Source organism: Rousettus aegyptiacus, unplaced genomic scaffold, assembly GCF_014176215.1.
Source record: "Rousettus aegyptiacus isolate mRouAeg1 unplaced genomic scaffold, mRouAeg1.p scaffold_m13_p_3, whole genome shotgun sequence".
Taxonomy (NCBI): Eukaryota; Metazoa; Chordata; class Mammalia; order Chiroptera; family Pteropodidae; genus Rousettus; species Rousettus aegyptiacus.
Genome location: NW_023416306.1, coordinates 137703361 through 137726024, shown reverse-complemented (window position 1 = coordinate 137726024; position 22664 = coordinate 137703361). Strand labels below are relative to the sequence as shown.

The following is a 22664-nucleotide window of genomic DNA, read 5'->3' as shown; positions in this document are numbered from 1 at the left end:
CTTACATTAGTATGGTACATTTATTACTGTTAATGGATCTAGATTGATACATTATTACTAACTAAAGTCTATACTTTATTCAAATTTCCTTAATTTTCTACCCAATGCCTTTTTTTGTGTTATAGGATCCCATCCAGGATGGCAAATTACATTTAGGAGTCATTTCTCCTTAGATTCCTCTTGGCTTTGACAGTTTCTCGGAATTTCCTTGTTTTTGATAAGGTGGTTTTGAGGAGTACTAGTCAGGTATTTGTGGAATATCTCTGAATTGGGATTTGTCTGGCATCGTGCTCATGATCTGAGTATGGCTATGTGTTTTTGGGAGGAAGACCACAGAAGTAAAGTGCCAATTCATCACATCACATCACATCACATCACATCACATCACATCACATCACATCACGTCATGTCACATTCTATCATCATGACTTATCACTGTTAATGTTAACCTCGATCACCTGGCTGAGGCAGTTTTGTCAGGTTTCTCCATTGCAGGTTTACTCTTTTTCACCTTTTCCATAGTGTATTCTTTGGAAGGAAGTCACTATGCACAGCCCACACTTAAGGAGTGCTTCATCTCTTTGAGGCTATAAATCATTTGGAATTTTTCCATATGGAAGATTTGTATTTTTTCCCATATTTACTTATTATAGATTCTAGAGTTTCTCATTTTCGATTCTATGTTTTCTTGTTCGCACACAAAGAGTGAAATCATAGCCAATGTGTTGGCTCCAATGCAGAACATTGTACATAGTTAAATGATGCTATCAACTGTTTCAAATAGAAAATCTTTAAATTTTTTTTCATTCATTTGATAGACTCAAAGAAAACTTTTGGAATTTCATTTTGTTGAAGGAAAACATTTGTCACTATTGTGAATGCTAATATAAATTCATTTAAAGTTCAAAATTGAAGACAAAATATTTGTTTTATGGCAATAATACATATACAAATTTTGATAAAAACAATATCCTTACTAAATCAAGAAATCTGTGGATCAGAAATGAATTTGCATTTGGTTAAGATACACATAATTCATAATTGTGTCCAAACACACTGTGATATTTTACCGATTGATAGAAGTAGTAATTTTCAAATATATAGATTTTTATGCAAATACTGTAAAATTTTTGAGATGAAGCTAATGCTGAAAAAAACATACCTTTGGCATGGTAGGAGTACTTGTTTGCTGTTTATCATCAATCAGATTTTATAAATGTTTGAGCCCTTGCAGAACTGTTTTGAAAACAATCTAAGCATCCTGCAGTGGTATTGAAAAATTTTTTAATAAATGAGCCTTTTGAATGTTGATTATAATTTGTTTAAAATTAATAGAAAATCATTATTCAAAGTATCAATGAATAGAATGCTTAAGGCAAAAAAACAAAACAAATTTCAGCCTTTGAAGGTTTAGCAAATCACAATTTTTATAACAAAGTTTGTATACAAAGACCTTGAAATTTATTCCTACAAATATTTAAAAAGCTGAGGAAGGAATTGAATACATTAAGTGAGGACAGTTCAAATGGCATTCTAGGTTTAATTCTGAAATTTTATAATTGTCTTTACCTGTGGGAAGAGTCTTCTCTTGATGAAACTCTTGCTTTTAGTTTGATAAATTTATATTCTGACCTGAAGTGGAATGAATTTAAGGCTTGCAATTTTATAGCATATGTATTTGGAAAAAAATTTAAAATAATACAAAAAATAGACAACTTATTTAATAAGTTTTGTCTTAAAATTTTTATTGAAGCAATGTATTTTGGAGGCAAAAGAATAAATGTGAAAATATTTGGACTAAAATATTTTCACATGTTTACATGTAGACAGAATATCTTCACAATTAAAAATTATATCTGCAGAGAAGAGTCAATTGAAGGTATTGATAATTTCAAATTGATTAACCATAAAAACTAACTTTAAAGAAGATTATGAGATATTTCATGAAAACTTAAAAATAAGGACAAATTGAAAAATATTTTTCTTCCAGAAAATACTGATTACATAGTACAAGACAGATGTGACTCAATGAAGCTGATCGAATTATTACTAGGAACTAAAAATAGTTATTTTAATTTATGTTTTAATGTTCAGATAATTACAATAAAGTTAAAACATTTGTTTTAACATATATCAGTATATTAATATACATAGGTATATGTTCTTTTTTGAAAAAATTTTGATCATTTTCTGACATGTATTTTAAGCTTTTTATTTTGAAATTATTTCTTATGTAGAAAAAGTAACAAGTTTAGTATAAAGAGGTTTTATGTACTCTAATTCTTAATATTTTGCCTCATTTGTTTTAGCATGCTTTTTATAAGTGCATATTCTTATTATTTTCTGAACCACTTGAAAGTTGGTTGAATATATCCTATCCCTTTACCCCTTAATACTTAATTTTGTATAAAAGAACTTTATTTTTACAAATTATCTTTGAATTAAGCTATTTCAGAGGTCAATCAGTATAATGAAACAAAGTTTTTATTTAGTAAAAAAATATTTTAGAAAATTATATCATTTTCAGTTATTTTAATGTTCACTTTTATTCTCAAAAGTATCATAGTCTGGACGGTCATTTGTATAGTCATCCTAACAATAAGCTGATCATAGGCACTCAATGTATATTTGTTGAGTGATTGAAGTTGTGGCCTTCTGCTTCCACTGTTGCCTTCTAGCTATGTGGTGGTGATGACTAGTGTGTTGTGAAATCTTGCGATCCATACTCGCTTTCCCTGTGCCACATACACACCTAGAAGTATAAATGCATCATGCTTTAGACATTGAGAAGAAATGCGATTGGTAAAGAATATATTTTAAACACCTAAGGACATTGGACTACTTTTTATAAGACCTAGTAAGCCCCAGGAAATTTTTAGAATGATGACATTTATAGTGAGATGGACCTTAGACACACATCATCTAGTTCAATCACTTATTTTATGGAAGAGAAAACTGATGCTCACAATTAGGTCTTTCAAGAAGTGGGATATTGCCTCATGATTCTTTGCCTAGTGACTTCCTCATACTTTGAGGATTTTTTTAGTGAAGATTTTGATACTGAGTTATCAGAACTATAAACTATTCTTTTTTCGTGACTCTAATAGTAAATGTGTTCTTTGTTAAAAACAAGGGGCAAAGACTTCTAACTTATTTTTAGTTTCCGAAGGAATGTGAAGGCTTATTTTTTTTTTTAAAGCATTGAATCCAAGGAGATGGTGCCAGGTATGAAAGAACCTAAAATAACTTAGAAATTCTTTTCAAAAGTTTGAAAAATGCGGTAAGTTGTTTTCTATTTATTCCTCTTTTCGTTTTAGTATTCCGAAGAAGCCAATAATCTCAGTGAAGAGTGTGAACAAGCTGAACAACTTGGAGCTGTGGATGAATCTCTAAGGTCTGATTTTTTTTTTTTTGCGGCATTATTTCATGTTTTTTGTTTTTTTTTCATCTGAAATGTTAACTTAAACACTATTATCTTTGTTTAAAGTGAGGAAACGCAGAAGGCTGTTCTTCAGTGGACCAAACACGATGATTCCTCTGACAACTTCTGTGAAGCCGATGGTATAACATTTTTCATAGTATGCATTTTGTTTAAAATTGTACCTAAGGAAAAAAAATTCTTTTAAAATGATTTTTAAAAACTTAGTTTCTGTTTGACAGCTCCTCAAAAAAGCTAAACATAGAATTACCATAGGACCTAACAATTGAACTCCTAAGCATATACCCCAAATCCAAAAACTCTGAAAAGTGAATATTTTTCCCCCTAAGTTTAGTATAGATTCAGTCAGTGTGAATATTCATTCATGTATTTCACAGCAGAAATATTTATGGCTTTAATTAAAGGTTGCTGCCCTATTCCCTGCTGGAGTAATAGTCAATATGTGTTGCATGTACTGTATTACTTTTCTAAAATCTGAAAAGTTCTGAATTTCAAAATAATCTCTGCTGAAATTTTTGTCATTTCCTTTGGTTGTATTGAGGCCATTTTGGAATTCCTTTGGCCCCTGGGGTGTTGTTGGATAAGGAGATGCAGACATACCAAGATTTAGACTGGTAGAGGAAGGGGATAAATACTCTCCCAAACCCTTAATTTTACCATCTTTTCTACAAGGACTCTTAGGCCTAAACATTGCGATCTGAGATAAAATTAAACTTATAACATGCAGCACATTTTTTTTAGGCTTGCAATGTTAGAGGAAGAATGGTATTATTTTAACTTCTATTTAAAAAGTATCCTTTTGAGATGATCTGCTTATATTTGTTTAGCAAAGACTAAGAATCAATAATTCACTTCTTATATGGTGGAGTTCTGAAATCTTGGGTGAATCACTTGTCCATTTGCATTTGCTTATTCTGTTAAAGAAGGGTTTTTTTTTTTTAAGAACAGCTTTATAAGAAATAAATAATGTATGTAAATGGTAGGTGGATTATAGGAGGTATTTTATAATTCTAAATTTAAAAATTGGAGCTTTTGTCATCTGGCAAAGTATGATTATAGTAATTTTTTAAAAATAAAGTAGGGAGACATGAAGTATTTTTTATAAGTAAAATTATGAGGAAACTAGTGTTTATCTCTAGGCAAAATATTAAAAATATTAATCATTTCTTGGTGATTAGTTTTCTGCCTTAAAGTAGTAGATGCTGAACATTATTTAGATATTTTGAGAATCAGGGTTATTTTTATGAATTTATTATAATTTGCTATACTGTGCATTACTTCTGCATTAGACTGTTATTTCTGGATGCTCTCACAATGTTGCTTCTAGAAGTGAATTTCCCCCTAATTTATGCCTTTAATATACTATAAAGTGAGATAAAAATAACTGAGCTTAGTTTTATTTTTGCTTTTGTCTTTTTTTTTTTTTTTCAATAAGACGTAGTTTCTAGTGAAAACTTGATGACTCTCTCATAAGCACCTTTCTGCTGAAATTGTTGTCATTTCCTTTGGTTGTGTTGAGGCTATTTTTGCCCACTTCCTCATTCTTTGTTGGTTTATATTATTAAGCTTTTTAGATGGGTAAGGTATTGCTGTGCTATTAAAAAATTTCCCAGAGCCACTGGCAGACTAGAGCCTTTATTTTATTTTATTTTATTTTATTTTATTTTATTTTATTTTATTTTATTTTATTTTATTTTATTTATTTTATTTTATTTTATTATAATTTTTTGATTTTTAAGTTATAATGCACATATAAATTATAGAACATATGAGAAAGCAACATCCCACCAATTTTTATATATTTTCATATGTGTATGTCTGTAATTGGCTTTTCTAAATGTTCACCTTTTCATTTCATTAGATAGCCTTTGTACCTCAAGTGTTGACTGTAAATGGTCTATTAAAATACATCATAACACCAATACCACTAGCTAATATTTATTATTCTCTTATGATTGTCCTAAACTCTCTGAACATAAAAACATGTTTAAGTCTCATAGTAATACTATACTTATTATCCCAATCTTACAAATGATGGCACAAAGCATAGAGAATTGATATAACTTGCCCGGGGTTGCGCAGTGATTGGATAGTGGAGCCTGGATTCCGACCCAGACACTCTGGCTCCAGAGCCCCTGCTTTTACCTGCTCTGCTCTGTTGGGCAATGAGGTTGCTTCTAATTTTCCTTTTTATAAACAATGCTGACACAAATGTCATCTCGCATATAGCTTTTTGTATATTTAAGATTATATGTTTGGGGTAGCTTTGTAGTGGATCCTGATGGCGCTCCAGTAAGAAGTAAGTATTTGGTAATAAACAGTGTATGGTACTAACACTTCTTCATTTACCTTAGTTGCTACTGAACCACTGTGGTTTAATGTGGAGGGAAATGTATAGTATAGTCTTTGTCTGTATAGCTTATGAAAATTGAATAATCATGTTTCTTTGATTCTAAAGATCACGTATATGTATATATATATATATTTTTTACCATTTTTAAAAGCAAGATGCTTTTGTGTACGTTTAATGTGGCTGTGTTGGTTCTTTTCATTCTTATTGTTCTCTTGAAAAGTTGTTTTAAATCCCTGAGGCATTGATACGTCTGTGGTGCCTTAGAATCAATAGAATAGTCTTGTATACTAGGTTTTTACAGGTAAATGAAAAAAGAAAGGCTTAATAAAACATTTTTTTTTTTTTTTTTTTTTTTTTTTTTACAGACATACAGTCTCCTGATGCTGAATATGTAGATTTGCTCCTTAATCCTGAGCGCTACACGGGTTACAAGGGACCAGATGCTTGGAAGATATGGAATGTCATTTATGAAGAAAACTGTTTTAAGTATGTGTCATTTTCACTTAGAAATTTTCGGAATATGTAGTGGTTTCTCTTTGTAAACAAATAAACAAAATCCTAAAGATTTAAAGTGCAAATCAAATTCACCTTGTTAAAGGCTGTATTGAGACACAGAAACGTACTTATTTATTTATTTATCCAGTTCTCTGGAGAAACATGTAGACATGTTTCAACAAATATTCCTTTCTTCTTGAAAAGACTTAGAATAGAATTAGACTTTGATGAGAGCCTTGTAGGCACTTAAAAATGTTCCTTGAGTGGATGATCTCATTTTAGAGATAAGGTGAAAGGGAGCCAGAGAGATTTATTTCATTTTCCAAGATCACATAGTGGTAGAGAATAGAGTAGAATAGATTAACTCCTAATTCTCTTTTTGGTGCCTTATAATTCTCTTTTTGTGGCTTAGTTATTTTACCCACTTTAAAGTTAAAGTTAAATTAATTTCAGAGAATAATAGCTAACACTTTTGAGCACTCACAGTGTACCAGGCATTGTGTTTGCTAAGCATGTTACATATATTTTCTCCTTTAGTCCATGTAATTACTCTGTGTTGTAGTCGTCACTGTTCACAGATGGAGAAACAGATTTGAAAGCTGATTTTAAGTGATTTGTCCAGAGTCAAAGATCTAGTAAGTGGAAGAACCCACTTTATACTCAACCACCACAATGGAAGCAGTCAATTTAATCACTGGGTGACTGACACATGCTTCTTCAAGTTTACCCAGTTGAGAGCCTTTAGGCTCTAACCAAAGTGGTTATTGATTTTTAGAAAAAATTTGTATGTATGTGTGTGTGCATGTGCGTGTGTGTATTATGCTATCTCAGATGTGGGGGAAATTCTTGGAAAATCTGTGGAGTTTCCAGATATGGAGATAATACACTTCATTTTCTGTAAGTCAAATATAAATATGAGAAATCAGCAAGTAGGTTTATAACAATAAAATCAGAGTGTTCCTGTTTTTGACTTGAATAATTGTTCCAGTTTGGGAAGTGGAGAATTCCATTATTTATTCATTTCTGCCATGTGTTTCATTTAAATTCTCTTGACTATTATTCAGAATGTTTAGTGTATTGACTTAATTTAAAAGTTTTTTTTTAAATGTATGAACTAAAAGAAAGTTCTGCTGAAGCACTTGTTAGATATTGTATTATAGTTCTTTTCTAACTAATTTATATCATGATTCCTACAACATTTCTAAAATATAAACAATGCAAATTGAGTATGTTAAATTATAGCTTACACATTCTATTCCAAAATGTCTCAATCTGCACAAATTTGTAAAATTTAAATAATGGACATTAAAACAATCCCTACACTTTACTAATGAAACTAATGAATATTTATTTTGAGATTTAAAAGCACTTTGATGACATATTAACTCTTTTTTCTTATTAAAAAATACCTTTTATTGAAATCATCACAAACTTGATGGCCACAGGGCAAATCGATGTACCTAAGATTACCTAAGTGGAATATAATCTACCCACATTGTCTTTTTTCCTTTTTTATTTTAGTGTTTGTTTTGGGTATTTATATTTTGCTTGTTTGTCTTTTAATTAGGAGTGCACTTTGTGTCAGACACAAACAGGTATATATAATATATATAAAAACATACTAGTGACTCTAGGAGAAGAGCCTGAGTAGTATTTTTTTCCTTTGTTTGAAGAAGTGGTTAGAAAATGACTTTGGCTGCTACAATGGGAAAAGATCAGAAACTGTTATCACTAGAACAAGTAACCATCACCCACCCTTAAAGCAGTTAGAGAAAACTAAATAATATTTTATAAGCTCAATAAAACAATTTGATTTTGGATATAGTCATTCAGAAACTGAGATAATTTCACTTTTACTTAGATAATTACAACACGATAGGTGTAACATTTATATTTTATTCTTAATTTTTTTGTTTCTAGGCCACAGACAATTAAAAGACCTTTAAATCCTTTGGCTTCCAGTCAAGGTGAGTCATTTATTTGCACTGCTGTGTTATTTATCAGCTTTTGTTAGATGGGGAAGGATAAGGCAAGATAAGGATTGGCAAGAGCACATGAGATCATATAGTTCTGTTTCCATAGAAGCTATGCCTCACCCTTGCAGAGAAATTGGAGTTTAAAATAGTTACACTTCAGTGAGGAGTATTTTTATAATTAAGTTCATGCTATTAGACTGTCATAGGATAAAGATTAGGTTATATTGTTTATTCATTTTTTGCAGAACGTATATTCAGTTTTTCTACTATTTTTGTTCATTTTCTAGTTAAATGAATAGCTAAGAAACTTCTGCCTCAAATCTTTCCTAAAACTTAAAATTATTGTATATGTTGGGAGTCCAATTTCAAATTCACATGTCTTTATATCTCATTAACATTTTTCATTTTCTACTTATACTCAAGGTCTGGCCCAAATACATCCTTTTCTATAACACTTTCTTTGATCCTCACAACTGGAAGTACTCTCTTCTCCTCATGAAGTGATCTTAAGTCATGTTTTGTTTCTCTTACAGCCCTTTCCACTGTCTGGCATTATTTTATTATTATTTATATATCTATTGACCTGCCTAGTACTTTGGACATATGGACAACATTTTTTGGTTTCATCTCATAATCTAGAGCCTGGCACATCACAGATGCAGTTTGTTGGATAAATGATGTTGAAAATTGTCCTCCTTATTTAATGGTCTCATCTACAACAGTGAAAATCACTGTTCCTTCAACAAACGATTATCTACCATTTACAATGTGCTAGGTAGGCACTGTGTAGGTGCACAAGTGATGTAAAATTGAAGTTCACAAACCCTTCTCCAGTTTATAAAAAGCAGTTACACTATATATCCCTGTTCTCTGAATATGTGCTTACTGATAAAATCTTTGATGTGCTTTTAGCAAATGTGTAAGGTTTTTATTTTTAAAATTTATTTGAAAAGCTGCTGACCTTGTATGGTCCATAAACATAAATTTCCTCTTGGAAGGCAGTGAGATTGTATCATTCCCTCAATGTTGGCAGGCTGGTCTTTCTGAGATTAGAAATGAAAGAACATCTTTAAATAAGGCTTTTGGTTTATACAGAGTCACATATGGTATCAGTGGAAGATATTGATTTAATATCAGATGAAATGCAAACTCCTAGACGAGAAGTGATCTTCACTGTGAACTCATATTATGATCTGATAAGTTAATTAACCACTCTCACTTATCTTAAAGATAAATGGGAACAGTTTAAATGTTTATCATTAGGGAATTGGTTAAATGATTTATGGTATATTTACGTAGTAGAATATAGCCATTTAAATGTTGCTGAAAATTTGTATTCATTTGTATCAATACCACATTGAGAAAAAACAGGCATCAGAACATTATACAAGTCTGTATAACACATTTTTGTAAAAATACAGTATCTAAATATCTATACACGAAGAAAAAGTACATTTACCAAAATGTAAATGGTATTTATCTTTGGACAGAGGGAGTTATGGATGATACTTTTTTTTACTTTATCTGTGTTCTTTTTTCTTTTCTTTTTTTTTTTAAAAAAACATTTGCAATGAGCATATGTTACTTTAATAATCAGACAATGATGGCATTAAATAAAACTAGGCAAAATGAAGATAATTTTTCAGAGTAAATGAGCAGCTGCATACAAACTCTTGAATTGTGCATAATTTGAATCTTACAAAAAGCTCTAAAAATATTTCTGAATAGAGTAAAATTTTATGATGTCAGTCTGGAGGTTTCAAAACAATAACAAATCTGTAGCAGAAACAATTATAGCTTTAGGATAAATAAATGTGGAAAATAACTAACTGTAAGTCCTTAAGATATTTAAGAGTACTCTCAGATGATGAATTAGATTTTCTGTCTTGTTAGCCCATATTAAATCTTGTATGAGTCAAAAATACTCTTTATCCAGGCTCTTGGAGATGATGCCATTTAGTCGAATCAGGCATAATTTCTACCACTGATAAGAGCTCCAGTCAGAAGTATCTCACAGATTTTGCTTACGTGGATGAAATGATGAACTAAAACCAACCATTCTAAAAAGTCTTATTTTATGGAAGTGTAGCACTTTAAAGGGGCATCTGGAAGGAGTTTACAATAATAAACATTTTGTTTTGTTTTTCAGGGAAAAGTGAAGGTAAGTATAATTTCTTTATCATACATTATATATATGCATTTGCTTATATATTCAGATGTTTATTTGGCAAACCTTTTTCTTTCTGCATCTGAAACAAAGAAAAGGTTAATTTTTATTTCTTTATCTAAAATTCTGGAGGTGAAAGCAGATTAAGGAGAAATGAAAGTGCCTGGCATCAGGCAGTAGAAACACCCTGCCTTAGCCTCAAGTAATTCACTTGTACATTTTCCCTTGGCATCTAAAAATACCCTCCCCTGTACTGGTTGACTTCTAGAGTCTGCTGGGTTCTAGGCATGATCACAGTGTCAATCTGGTTTCCAAGGCTTATTATGCTGATTCTTGGGAGTAGGTATCACTACTAACCATTTAAGTTAATTGTAATTCTAAAAATTTTAACATATTTTTGAATCTTTTTAAGAATCTTTTTTTTTGATTTATGAATAAGATTAGAATGATTTTTGTTATTCTTAAGGTCATGTGTTTAACGATATTAAATAAAAGACTAGTACTTAGCTTTAGTCTAGCTAGATGAAATTGCTAAATTTGCTAAAGTGAAGTATCACTTTCCTCTTCTTCACAATTCTTGATCTTCTGAACATTATTTTTATGAATTGCTTTTGCATTATGTCTAAATAACAGAATACTAAAGTCCAATAACATTACTATTTTATTATTATACTTTATATTACAGTAATGATAGCAGCTAAATAAAATACTGAATCAACTGTACCTTTGGAAAGAGAAATAAATCTTTAACAGTGAGATTCTTTTTCCAAAGATACCTATTTTGTTACTGTTAGTGGTGATCCTATAATTATCAGTTTTAATATTCCTGGTTCTATGCTATATTCCTGGTTCTATGCTATATTTCAGCAACATCAGAGGATACTATTTCGGTTTTTCAATACTATTTGAAGATGTTTAATCAGAGAAAAGATTTTAACCTGTGGAGGCTGTCCTTATAGAAACTATCATATTTATGACTACAAGTATTCATTTGGTCAAATGTGAAAAAGTTATCTCTGACAGCTGTCATATTAGGTGATTATCTAACTGGATCAGAATCAGGTCAAGTTGAAAATAGCTACTTCAGGATTATAAAACTGAACTAAAAGTTTCATCAGAAGGCTGGGTCTCAAACAATATTATAGTTCTGGCTCCCCTCCAATTCATGGTCCAAAACTTGAAAGGAAATGCTAAAGGTTTTTTATAAGGGAGCACGTCACTTATAATCCCACAACCCTAAAATAATTGATAATGATAATGGGTAAGACAACATGCCAGTACTCTTCTAAGCAATTTACAAATATGATTTCATTTAATCCTTCTAATAATTCTAGGAGGTATTATTTTTATCTCCATTTTATAGACAGAGAAAAATGAGTCCTAGAGTGGTTTAACAACTTAGCCAAAATTATATGACTTATAAATAGCAGAATTTGGCTCCATAGTCCATGTTCTTAGTTACTAGGCCATACTGCCTCTCTATTAACATTTGGTAATAATTATTATTAATATTATATATTTTCATAATAGATATATTTATACATTTGTATATTATTATTCCCATGTCTACTTGCTTCCCTAGCCCATATCTTAGTCACCTCAGGCTGCTCTAACAAAATGCCATAGACTGGTGGTTTAAACTAAAGACATTTATTTTCTCACAGTTCTGGAGGCTAGAGATCCAAGGTCAGGTTGCCAGCAGCTTTGGTTCCTGGTGAAGACCCTCCTCCTGCCTTACCGATAGCCCACTTTCTTGCTGTATCCTCATAGGGCATAGAGATAGAGTTCAGGTCTCTTCTTATAAAAACACCAGTTCTATTATAGAGACCCCGCCCTCCTGACCTCAACTATATCTAATCACTTCCCAAAGACCTACTTCCAAATACCATCATTCGTAGGCTTAGAGCTTCAACATATGAATTATAGGGGGGACACAAATATCCATAACAGCCTAGATTTTTAGAAATGGACCTACTAGATCAAAGGATATGGACATTTTAGGTTATTAATACATATATACGACCAGATTGCTTTTTGTCATTGAAAAGATGTGCTAACTTACACCCACAATCAATGTGCCAGCTAGTTTTACCTGACCCTTGTAGGCATTAAATATTATCATAATTTTATCTTTACTATTAAAAGTGGTATCTCTATAGTGTTAATTTGTACATTTTATTAATAGTGAGACTGAGCAATTTCTCTTATTACCATTTGTATTTTTTCCTTTGTGAATTCTCTATATTATTTGCTCTTTTTGGGGGGGGAGGATCATTTTTTAATTGAAGAAATGATTAAATTTTTTTCCCCCATCTATCTCCCCTCTGGTAACCACTAGTCTATAGTCCATGTCCAAGAAGTCTCTGTTTGTCCTGTTCCTTTGTTGTTTTTAGGTTTATATCCCATACATAAGTGATATCATGTGATTTTAAACTTTTTTCTGTCTGAGTTATTTTCTTAGTATGACTATTTCAAGGTCCATCCATGTTGTTGCATTATTTGCTCATTTTTAATGGGTACTTTCACATTTTTATTTAGTTTATTAGATTTTTACATATTTAGGATATTCTTTGTTGGGTTGCAACATATGTTTTACCCACTTTGTTGTTTGCAATTTGTTTTGTGAAGTTTTCTGACAAACGGCTGTTTTAAATTTTCAAATAATCTGATTTATTGCTTATTCTCTTTGTTATTTCTTCCATTACTTTTATGCCCATTGGTTCATTTTTAATATTACTATAAGCAACTTCAGTCAAAAGAACTATATAGTACAATGTTTGCCACCTCCAGCAAATGCATATTTAGAATCTTTAAGTAGTTATAATTATTTCTTATGCCTTTTTATATATTATTTCGAATAAACATTTTCATGTGTTGTCATGTTTGACATTATTGTCATTTTGATAGTTTTATATCATTCTATAATGTTAACTACTGATATAGTATTCTATTGTGTAACTTAGGCATTATTGTACATTTTGATTATTTCATGTTTTAAAAATTACCTATAATAATAATCTTTCTACAAATTATACCCCCCCCAACATTGAGTTATTTTTTTAGAGCATAATTCTAAAGGTATAAGCATATGAACAGTGATCATTTTAGGTCATAGAATATGTGATATTTGGTTTTTGTAATATTTCTTTGATCTACTTTTTTGAAATATTGACTGGCATATAATACCGTGAGCTATATACAAATAATACACCTCCAATTTTACTTTATAATTTTACTTTTCAAATTTAAAAAACTGTATAATGAGTTTTTAATATTCATAGCATGTGCTGTTATCAAGGCTAAGTATTTTCCCATGTATTGATTTACTATTTAAATTCTGTTTTGATCCCCTGAAAAACACTTTATTCTGAAAGTTATGAGAGTGGGACTACCTAAGGCTATGCTAAAGCCTTCTAAAGACTGACCAGGAGAGTGATGCTTAACTGAATCTACACCAAGAATGTTTCTCCTTCATTTGGAGAAATTGCAAATAAACCTTGGACCTTTTGAAAAACATTTTGGCATTTTTACACTCTTGTGACTTATTTTTCTTTTAATTTCAGAAAACACTTTTTACAGTTGGCTGGAAGGTAATTGGAAACTTAAACAAATATAAATGATGAAATTTTTTTCTCATTTTTAAAGATATGAAGTTAATTTTATAATCTGACAAGTTTTACAATTACTTTTCTTAGGCCTCTGTGTAGAAAAAAGAGCATTCTACAGACTTATATCTGGCCTACATGCAAGCATTAATGTGCACTTGAGTGCACGATACCTTCTGCAAGGTATGTTCCATTCACTTTTATTCATTTTACTGTACTTATTTTCAGGTATTCTTAAAATTCATTTACCATCTGTGGCCATGCCACCCTGAACATGCCCAATCTCATCTGATCTCGGAAGCTAAGCAGGGTGGGGCCTGGTTAGTATTTGGGTGGGAGACTACCTAGGAAGACTAGGTGCTGTAGGCCTTTTTTAAAAAAATGTCATTTATCTAAACAAGAAAAAATTGACTCTGTTGAATATTAGGCAGAAAAAATTCATTATTAAATGGTAGCAGTCAGGAATGTAGGGACTACAGATACTATAGGGAAAAGTTCAGCATTATTTTAGCTTTCTACCTTCTTTTAAGAAGCTGCTCAAAATTTTACACATCACTTTGGAAATGTTCTTTTGTTGTGGGAATTAAAATAGCTCCTAACAGCACAGTTTGTTACTCATTAAAAATTACTCTTTCATTTGTGTGCTATGAGTTTGGAGTTTAATAGGTAAAAGCATTTTCTGCTGCTCTTTATGCTGTAAGAACGCTGTTGAAAAATGACACTATAGTTGATTTTCATCAGTAACATATTTCTTCTGGAATTAAAGTATTTCTTACCTCTTAGAAATAAAATACAGTAACTTAAAAAAAAGAGGGCTTGAAACTCAGTAATTTCAGATAGTCATTTTTAAATTGTATATTTTGTGAATATATTTACATTCAGAAATTTGATTTTTTTAAAAACCTGGTTTCTCTGTAAAATATGATTTTCCTTTTATGAATGGGTTCTAGAAGCTAAAATAATATAGAACTATTAAAGTCTACATTATATAAAACAGTTTTCATAGTTATAGTAGTGTGTATTTTAAAATATAAAATGACATTAACTTCTGCAGGCATAAATGACCTAAGTAAAATGAAACTTACTTAATTTAAAAATTAGGATTAAAAATTTAATTCTTCTTTCTTCTCAGATACATGGTTGGAAAAGAAATGGGGACACAACATTACAGAATTTCAGCAGCGGTTTGATGGAATTTTGACTGAAGGAGAAGGTCCAAGAAGGCTTAAGAACTTGTATTTTCTCTACTTAATCGAATTAAAAGCATTATCTAAAGTGGTACCATTCTTTGAGCGCCCAGATTTTCAACTCTTCACTGGAAATAAAGTTCAGGATGCAGAAAACAAAATGTTACTTCTGGAAATACTTCATGAAATCAAGTAAATTATATTATTATAACGTATACATTATTAGAAGAGCGAGAAGTGGTATCCAGATTTAAATTCTTAAATATTCACTTCAGAGAGAGAAAAACCATTTAAAAAATAATTAAAGCTAATTTTGTTAATAGGTCTTTTAGAATTCTTTTGTTTTTGTTTTTGTTTTCACATAGCTAATAAAAGGCATATATTTTCAGTTTTAGTACTTGATACCTGCATTATTTTCATATTTAGTCGAACAGGGTAGGTTTGAGACCAAAATTCTAATATATTATAGTTAGATTTTAGATTTGAGGGTAAGAATTTGTGTGGGGGCATCAGGGTGTTGATTTTACTGTATTTTCCACTCTATTTTAATTACATTATTCAACCTGACCAGCAAAATGTTATAGTAGCGAGACTTTAATATTTTATAATATATGGAAATGAATATTCTGTTTTAAAATGCAGGTCATTTCCTTTGCATTTTGATGAGAATTCATTTTTTGCTGGAGATAAAAAAGAAGCAAACAAACTAAAGGTAATTACTTTTATTCTATAATTTTAAGATACAAACTTTTATGCAGGTATGAATATAAGCCCATGTTTTATACTTAACAATAAATCTTTACATACATACTGAAATTCTAAGAAAGGAAGTCTAATGTCAGGTCCAACTTAAAATCTAGTATGTGTTATGTTCAAAATAACAACTGAAATCCATGTGTCACTGCACACTTTACAGATGGCTTTCATATCAATGATATCATGCAACAAATAGAGGTTATAAATTAAAGGAAAAAGATCTAGAGCATGAGTGGCACTATATATCTTTGGCTGATGAGAATTCTGAAAATGGTTTTGGTTAAATTAAAGGGTCTTTGTTAGGGAGAGAGGGCAGTATTTTGTCATTCATCTTACTCAGTGTGACTAAAGGCATTTAGGAATACTAGCATACAGTTGTGGAAAGAAGACCTGATACCCCACAAAATGGGGTTTTGTTTTGCCATGCCTCTTGTAAAAAATTTGTTTATTTATTTATATTTTTAATTTCTCAATTACATATAGTATTATATTAATTTAGGTGCACAGTTTGCCTTGCCTCTTAATAGAAGTATAACCTCAGGCAAGACCATCTTTGTGTATCTTTGCATCAAAATACTATAAATATAAAATATTACTAGATTTATTAAATGCTTATTATGTACATAGAGTATGATTTTTGTCATTAAATGGAGAGACAGTCCTACCCTCAAGGGATTTCTAGCCTATTTGGGAGTCAAGTAAAATTATATTACTGTTACAAAGCTGCAGGTAAGTAAAGGTGGGTGGGCTTTAGGAGAGCTGGGCTTGATCTAATGTCATCAGAACATTTTTAACAGTCTTCCTCTAGTTCTCATTCTTAGCTTCTTTCTATAAAGAACCTGATTTTATGCAGTTTGCAGACAAAATACTTTTTGCGCTCAGTTTTTTGCTGTTAGATAATAGTTATTTTTGACCTCACATCTACCTCCTACTTAAAGCTTTCTTGCTAGAAATACATACCTCAGTGCTTATATAACCTCCCCCAAAGCTTCCAGGAACTTAGAAGTGAGAGGAAAGATGCTGTAATGACTTTTTTCCCTACTATTTTCAATATCTTTCTTATTTTTAGGATACTTACTGGCTTATTGGAGAGTGTTTTGGCATCCACTCGTTTTATATTGTGCAGAATAGAAATATTTCTCACAGCATTTTAATTTTATCAGAATGGAAACACTCAAGTTTGATGTCCTATGGAGGTTAACAGATAATTTTTCTGAATCCTTATACAAGAAAGGAGTTAAAAAATAAGAAAACTTTTTAATATCATAGATTTATTTCTTTTAAAAAGTAGTTTATGGTGAACATCATTGATTTGAATAGTAACATAAGTTCATTTTAAAATCTCATCTTGTCTACTTTTTACTCCATCAGTGTATGGTTAGAAATAGAGGACTTGCATGAAAGAGAATTGTTTCGTGTTCAATTCAAAATGGAATAGGATTTCACTTGAAGGCTTATAAAACATTTGAGAATAATTGGATGAGAATTTTTGTGTGTGCGTGAGAACCACAGCAAACTGATTATTCTACCCACTGATTGCAATTTTAATTGTTGACCTAAAAACTACATAAACAAGGAGAATTTGTAAGCTATTTAGGTCTTGGTTATTTTAAGGGTCACGAAATTTTCTAATCTGAGATCACTTTGGAATATAATCACTTTATTGGATACTGATTATTATTGTGGAAGTCACAAGGTTTTTATCCTCTTCTGAGTTCCTAAATTTCTAGCTTATTAATTTGATTCTACCATATTAAGTTCACTTAAGCACTGTGCTTGGTTTTAATTTTACAGTGCTCTTTTGGCTATTGTAAGCAACCATGCTTAACTTTCTGTGTATACCATACAAAGATTTACTCAAGAGCTACTACATTCAAGTATTCAAAGTACCAAAGATTTAAATACAGGATTCAGACAATGTCTACAAAAGCAAGCACAATCTTATAACAGGTATCCATCCTTTTCAAAACACAAAATATAGACCATTGCTAACATTTAACATTATTACTATTATTAATAGTAATAATTTGGGCTTTGTAGTAATACAAAATTTGTATTAATAAAGATACAAGATCTGGGATCCTATTAAAAATCTTTTACATGTTACAGTTGTTTTAAAGTCTCGAGGTGAATGAAGCTTCTGGGAAAAGACTATCCCCAGAGTGAATTGCAGTCTGCTTTAAATAGTGGGTTCTAATCTTTGCAGATTTATTCCCATTTTCAGATATTTGGTACTCTTCTCTTCTGGTTGAGCCCAGTGTGTAGTTAATCACCTTAAAAAAAGAGAGAGAGAGAGAGAGAGAGAGAGAGAGAGAGAGAGAGAGAGAGAGAGAGAGAGAGAGAGAATATGCTTCCCAAATTATAGGACTATTGGTATAATGAATGTTCCATCTGAAATGTATGTCAAATTTCCTGTTTATAGTACTGTAAGCTTGGGATTCCAGTATAAATCCAAGACAAAGGGAGTCACTTGGAGGATCAATTATAATTACCATTGGAGTAAAAGAAGGATGTGTTCTTGGCTTTCCTTCTTTTTTTCCTTATTACTTAAGGACATATACTGCTTTTGGATAAACTGGATACATGTTGCTCTATTATAAACAATATAATACCCTAGCATTCATAGATGTATACTTATTTATAAAAACAGAGAGAGAACAAATTCAATGTTCAATATTACTTGTAATGGTTTCTTTCTAAAACTTGGTGAAAGGTACTTGGATGTTCACTATATTTTGAATATTTTTGTATGATAACAATAAAAGATCCGATTATTTTACCCAATTAATACCAGAAAAAAAGAGGGGGGCTTTAACTATTACGAAGCCAAAGGTTTTTATTTTTTTCTTACTCCCTCTCTCCTACTCTTTTTTTTTTTTTTTTTTTTGATAAATGATGCTATCCAATCCTTTTCCCCTCTCTTCCGATATTGGCATATAGTTAATAATAAAATACGATAGAAAACCTGAACTCAGTTACCTTTGTATATATTTGCAGATAGTTTAGTTAGCTTTGGAATCAGGCAGGTCTGGGGTCTAAGTTTTCTGTTTACCACATATGGGAATTTAGGCAAGTTACCTAACCGGCTGAACCTTTACTTTTTCTTTTTTTTTTTTTAAATTCACTAGGTATATATTATAATAATATCTCCTTTTGGATTTGTGGTGAAGAAGAAATGAAATTGTGTATATAGATTCTGGTGTGTAGTAGGTGTTCAGTGAATGTTGATTTTAATTCCCTTTCCTTTTTTGGTATTTTATAGTGCCTCGTACAGTGTTAGGCACATAGAAGACACTCAGAAATTAGTATTTGACCATATACTACAGCTTAATATAATTTTGTTAAATTGTTTTTAGGAGGAATTTCGACTGCATTTTAGAAATATTTCAAGAATCATGGATTGTGTTGGTTGTTTCAAATGTAGACTGTGGGGAAAGCTTCAGGTAAGCAAATCTAACTCAACTTTTATTTTTGAATTATTATTTACACAAATAATTTATTGATTTTTCTTTTTTTTATTTCTATTATAGACTCAGGGTTTGGGTACTGCTCTGAAGATCTTGTTTTCTGAAAAACTGATAGCAAATATGCCAGAAACTGGGCCCAGTTTTGAATTCCATCTAACTAGACAAGAAATAGTGTCGTTATTTAACGCATTTGGAAGGTTAGTTTGAATGTACTGCAATTCTTTCTGCTAGCCAAGTAGTCTAATGCAACATGTATACTCTCAGATAAAACTGGGTAAGGAATATCCTTTATAGTGAAATTATCTCACTATAGAATTTTATGATCTTAAATGAAATATATTAAGTATGTTGACACACATAATCATGATTAATTTACTGATATATTTCCATATTCATCTTTCTAAATTTGTATTCTTTTCCTAGTTATTTGAAAGTAATTTTTTGTGGTGCCCCCAAATTTTTTGAAGCCCCTGGGAAAATCATGTTGTTTAATATAGGTGTACATGTAAAGTTCTTTGTGAATTCACCATGATGTAAAAAGGTTAATAATTCTTTTAAAAATAATTTCATAAAAATGATTAGAAGATAAGCTTAAAAAATAAGGAAATTATAATATAAAATTTAAGTATAGGTGCATTTCCTTCTGGCTTATCATATGTAAAAAATGCAGATATTTATAAAAACTAATATCTTCTAAACTGCATTTCTTCACTGAACAATTTCGATTTTATACTTTTGATTTAAAATAATTGACCCTCAAAATTATTCTATAGTATGCAGTAGCTTGGTAGTTATATTTCATGGAGAAATCTACTTTTCTCATGATGGAAAGCAAAACTAAAGTACATTTGAAATAATGAATAAACTTTACTTTTTATAAAAATTAGCGAAAATAATTTGGTCACATGTTTACTATTCTTACTCTTTAAAGTCAAAAAAGCTTTGATTCTTTGTATATTTACTAAATATGATATATTGATTAGTTTTCAGTACTCATATACTTATGCATATTTAAAATGAATATTATAATGCTTATATACTTTATACTTATGTACTTTGAATACTAAACATATGAACATACTTATGATTACTTAAAATACTTAAATATTTTAATATTGATGTACTTTGCAATTCTGTATTTTAAAACTTAAACACTGAGTTACGAATACCTAAAAATAACTAATTTCTGAGCAATATTATCTTAATTTTACTACATCAAGTTAGGAACTAAAATACATTAAAGTAGATTAAATGGTTTATGTGCCTTTAAATTTGTTGAAATAAAGTTTTTTCTTTGCTCTAAAAATGCAAAGTGAATAACTTACAGAAAAAAAGTTATCTAAGATCGTTTTTGAGTGAAATTTTGTTTTTTGGTTACAGAATTTCTACAAGTGTGAGAGAATTAGAAAACTTCAGGAACTTGTTACAAAATATTCATTAAAGAAAACGAGCTGAATTGTGCATGTTTCTGGATAATGGAGGTCAAAGAGTGGAATTTCATTCAAAGGCATAATAACAATGACAGTCTTAAGGCAAACATTTTACATAAAGCTGCTTTTGTAAAAGGAGAATTCTGTTGTTTTAAGTAAACAAATTTTTAAAATTGTATTAAGTCTATGTACAATATTATTGTAAGTAAAAGTAATACTTGATAATGTGGTACACATTTTAAAGTTTAATATTGAATAAAATCTGGATTATTAAATTTACATATGGTAAAACTTAGGTAAATGATGTTTTAAGTCTCTCAAACTGGAATTTTGTGTAAAAAGATGTAATATAAGTAAAACTATGGCCAATGTGACAGATGTTTAATAGAAAAATGCTAAGGAGGCTCTTGAATAAACCATAATTAACAGCTTAAAATTTTTCAATACATTTAGAGCTAACAGATTTAGTAAATAAAAATACAGAGTGCCCAGTTAAATTTGAATTTCAGGTAAACAACAAATAGTTTTTTAATATGAGTATGTTGCATGCAATATTAGGGATATACTTATACCAAAAAATTTTTCCTTATTTAAAAGTCAAATTTAACTGGGAGTCCTGTTTTATCTAAAATACATTGGTATGAAGCAAATCACTTTTAAAATTATATTACTATTTTGACTGGCTTGTTTTGGTGTGTAGAAAGATACAATGACAACTGAAATGTATAGAGGATTTCCAAAAATGTGAGTTTAATAGATTTATATATTTATTCTCATAATACTTTACCTAATACTGAATAAAATTTGGGGAAAACTTTTTATTTTTATATAATTTTAAATTTATGGGAAAGTTTCCAGGATAGTACAAAGAACTCTTTTACCCAGATTCACTAAGTGTTCATACGTGCTTTATCTTTCATGCTCTCTCTGTGTGTATACACATATTATTTTTTTCTCAATCATTTGAAAGTCAGTTACAAGCATCATGCCCTTTGAACCCTAAGTACTTCAGTGTGTAGTACTGAATAATTTATTTAAATTTTTTTTTCAGAAAAAAATAGAACTGTAGTATAAGTCTTAGAATAAGGAATCACTTTGAGCTCTAATCTGAAGTTCTTTTTGAGTTTTGTTGTCCTTTTAATGCTTGATATGTATAGGACATGTAACTTTTGTTTTGTTGTACATGAGATTCATTTCCTTTTTCTCTTTAAAACTAAACTGTAATTTTGGGAGGATTCCGTTAGTAGAAGCTCTTCAATGACATTCGAATGGGTTGAGGAATTTATATTACATGGTAATTGAAGGGAAGAAAGAAACTGTATACCTCAAAATCATGTGCCTCTTTATATGTTCTTATTGGGTATACTATGTTGAGATGTCACATTATTAATAAAGCAGGGTTTACTTATATAATGATTTAGAAATGTCATTTTACACTGCTATATACTTCTCTCTGTCCCTAAGGACTGGTATATTGCCAAGCACATAGTGGGTATCCAATATTTGTTGAATGAATGTATGAATATGTAGTCAGTATATTTTAAATGAATAATCACAGAGCTAAGTTTAACAATATATGTTATAGTTTTCTTTCCCCCCTCATTTGAATAGGCCAAGAAAAGAAACATATTAACCTACTAGTTAAATCAATATTCTTGGAGACTCAAAGGACCATGAAGTGAGCACCATATATAAAAGTTTAAAGACATTTGTAGTACTTTGAAGATATGGTTGATCAGTTTAAATGGTAATTTTGTCTGTATGCCTCTCTCATGTCCCCACCTTTTTT

At 30.3% G+C, this 22664-nt stretch overlaps 1 protein-coding gene and 1 pseudogene across 1 annotated transcript in view; both read left to right on the top strand.

Moving 5' to 3' along the window:
- Nucleotides 1–22283, top strand: part of ERO1A (endoplasmic reticulum oxidoreductase 1 alpha) — a 35017-nt gene extending 12734 nt beyond the window's left edge. Inside the window, exons 5-16 of the mRNA XM_016120813.2 lie at nucleotides 3318–3394; nucleotides 3488–3561; nucleotides 6158–6278; nucleotides 8208–8254; nucleotides 10413–10424; nucleotides 13994–14020; nucleotides 14126–14218; nucleotides 15168–15414; nucleotides 15865–15934; nucleotides 19335–19421; nucleotides 19509–19642; nucleotides 20826–22283. Coding sequence (XP_015976299.2) covers nucleotides 3318–3394; nucleotides 3488–3561; nucleotides 6158–6278; nucleotides 8208–8254; nucleotides 10413–10424; nucleotides 13994–14020; nucleotides 14126–14218; nucleotides 15168–15414; nucleotides 15865–15934; nucleotides 19335–19421; nucleotides 19509–19642; nucleotides 20826–20886 — 1050 coding nt within the window. The 3' untranslated portion in view covers nucleotides 20887–22283. The remainder of the gene's footprint in view (nucleotides 1–3317; nucleotides 3395–3487; nucleotides 3562–6157; nucleotides 6279–8207; nucleotides 8255–10412; nucleotides 10425–13993; nucleotides 14021–14125; nucleotides 14219–15167; nucleotides 15415–15864; nucleotides 15935–19334; nucleotides 19422–19508; nucleotides 19643–20825) is intronic.
- On the top strand, nucleotides 14286–14404 carry LOC118601264 (annotated as a pseudogene).
- Nucleotides 22284–22664: the final 381 nt, after the last annotated feature.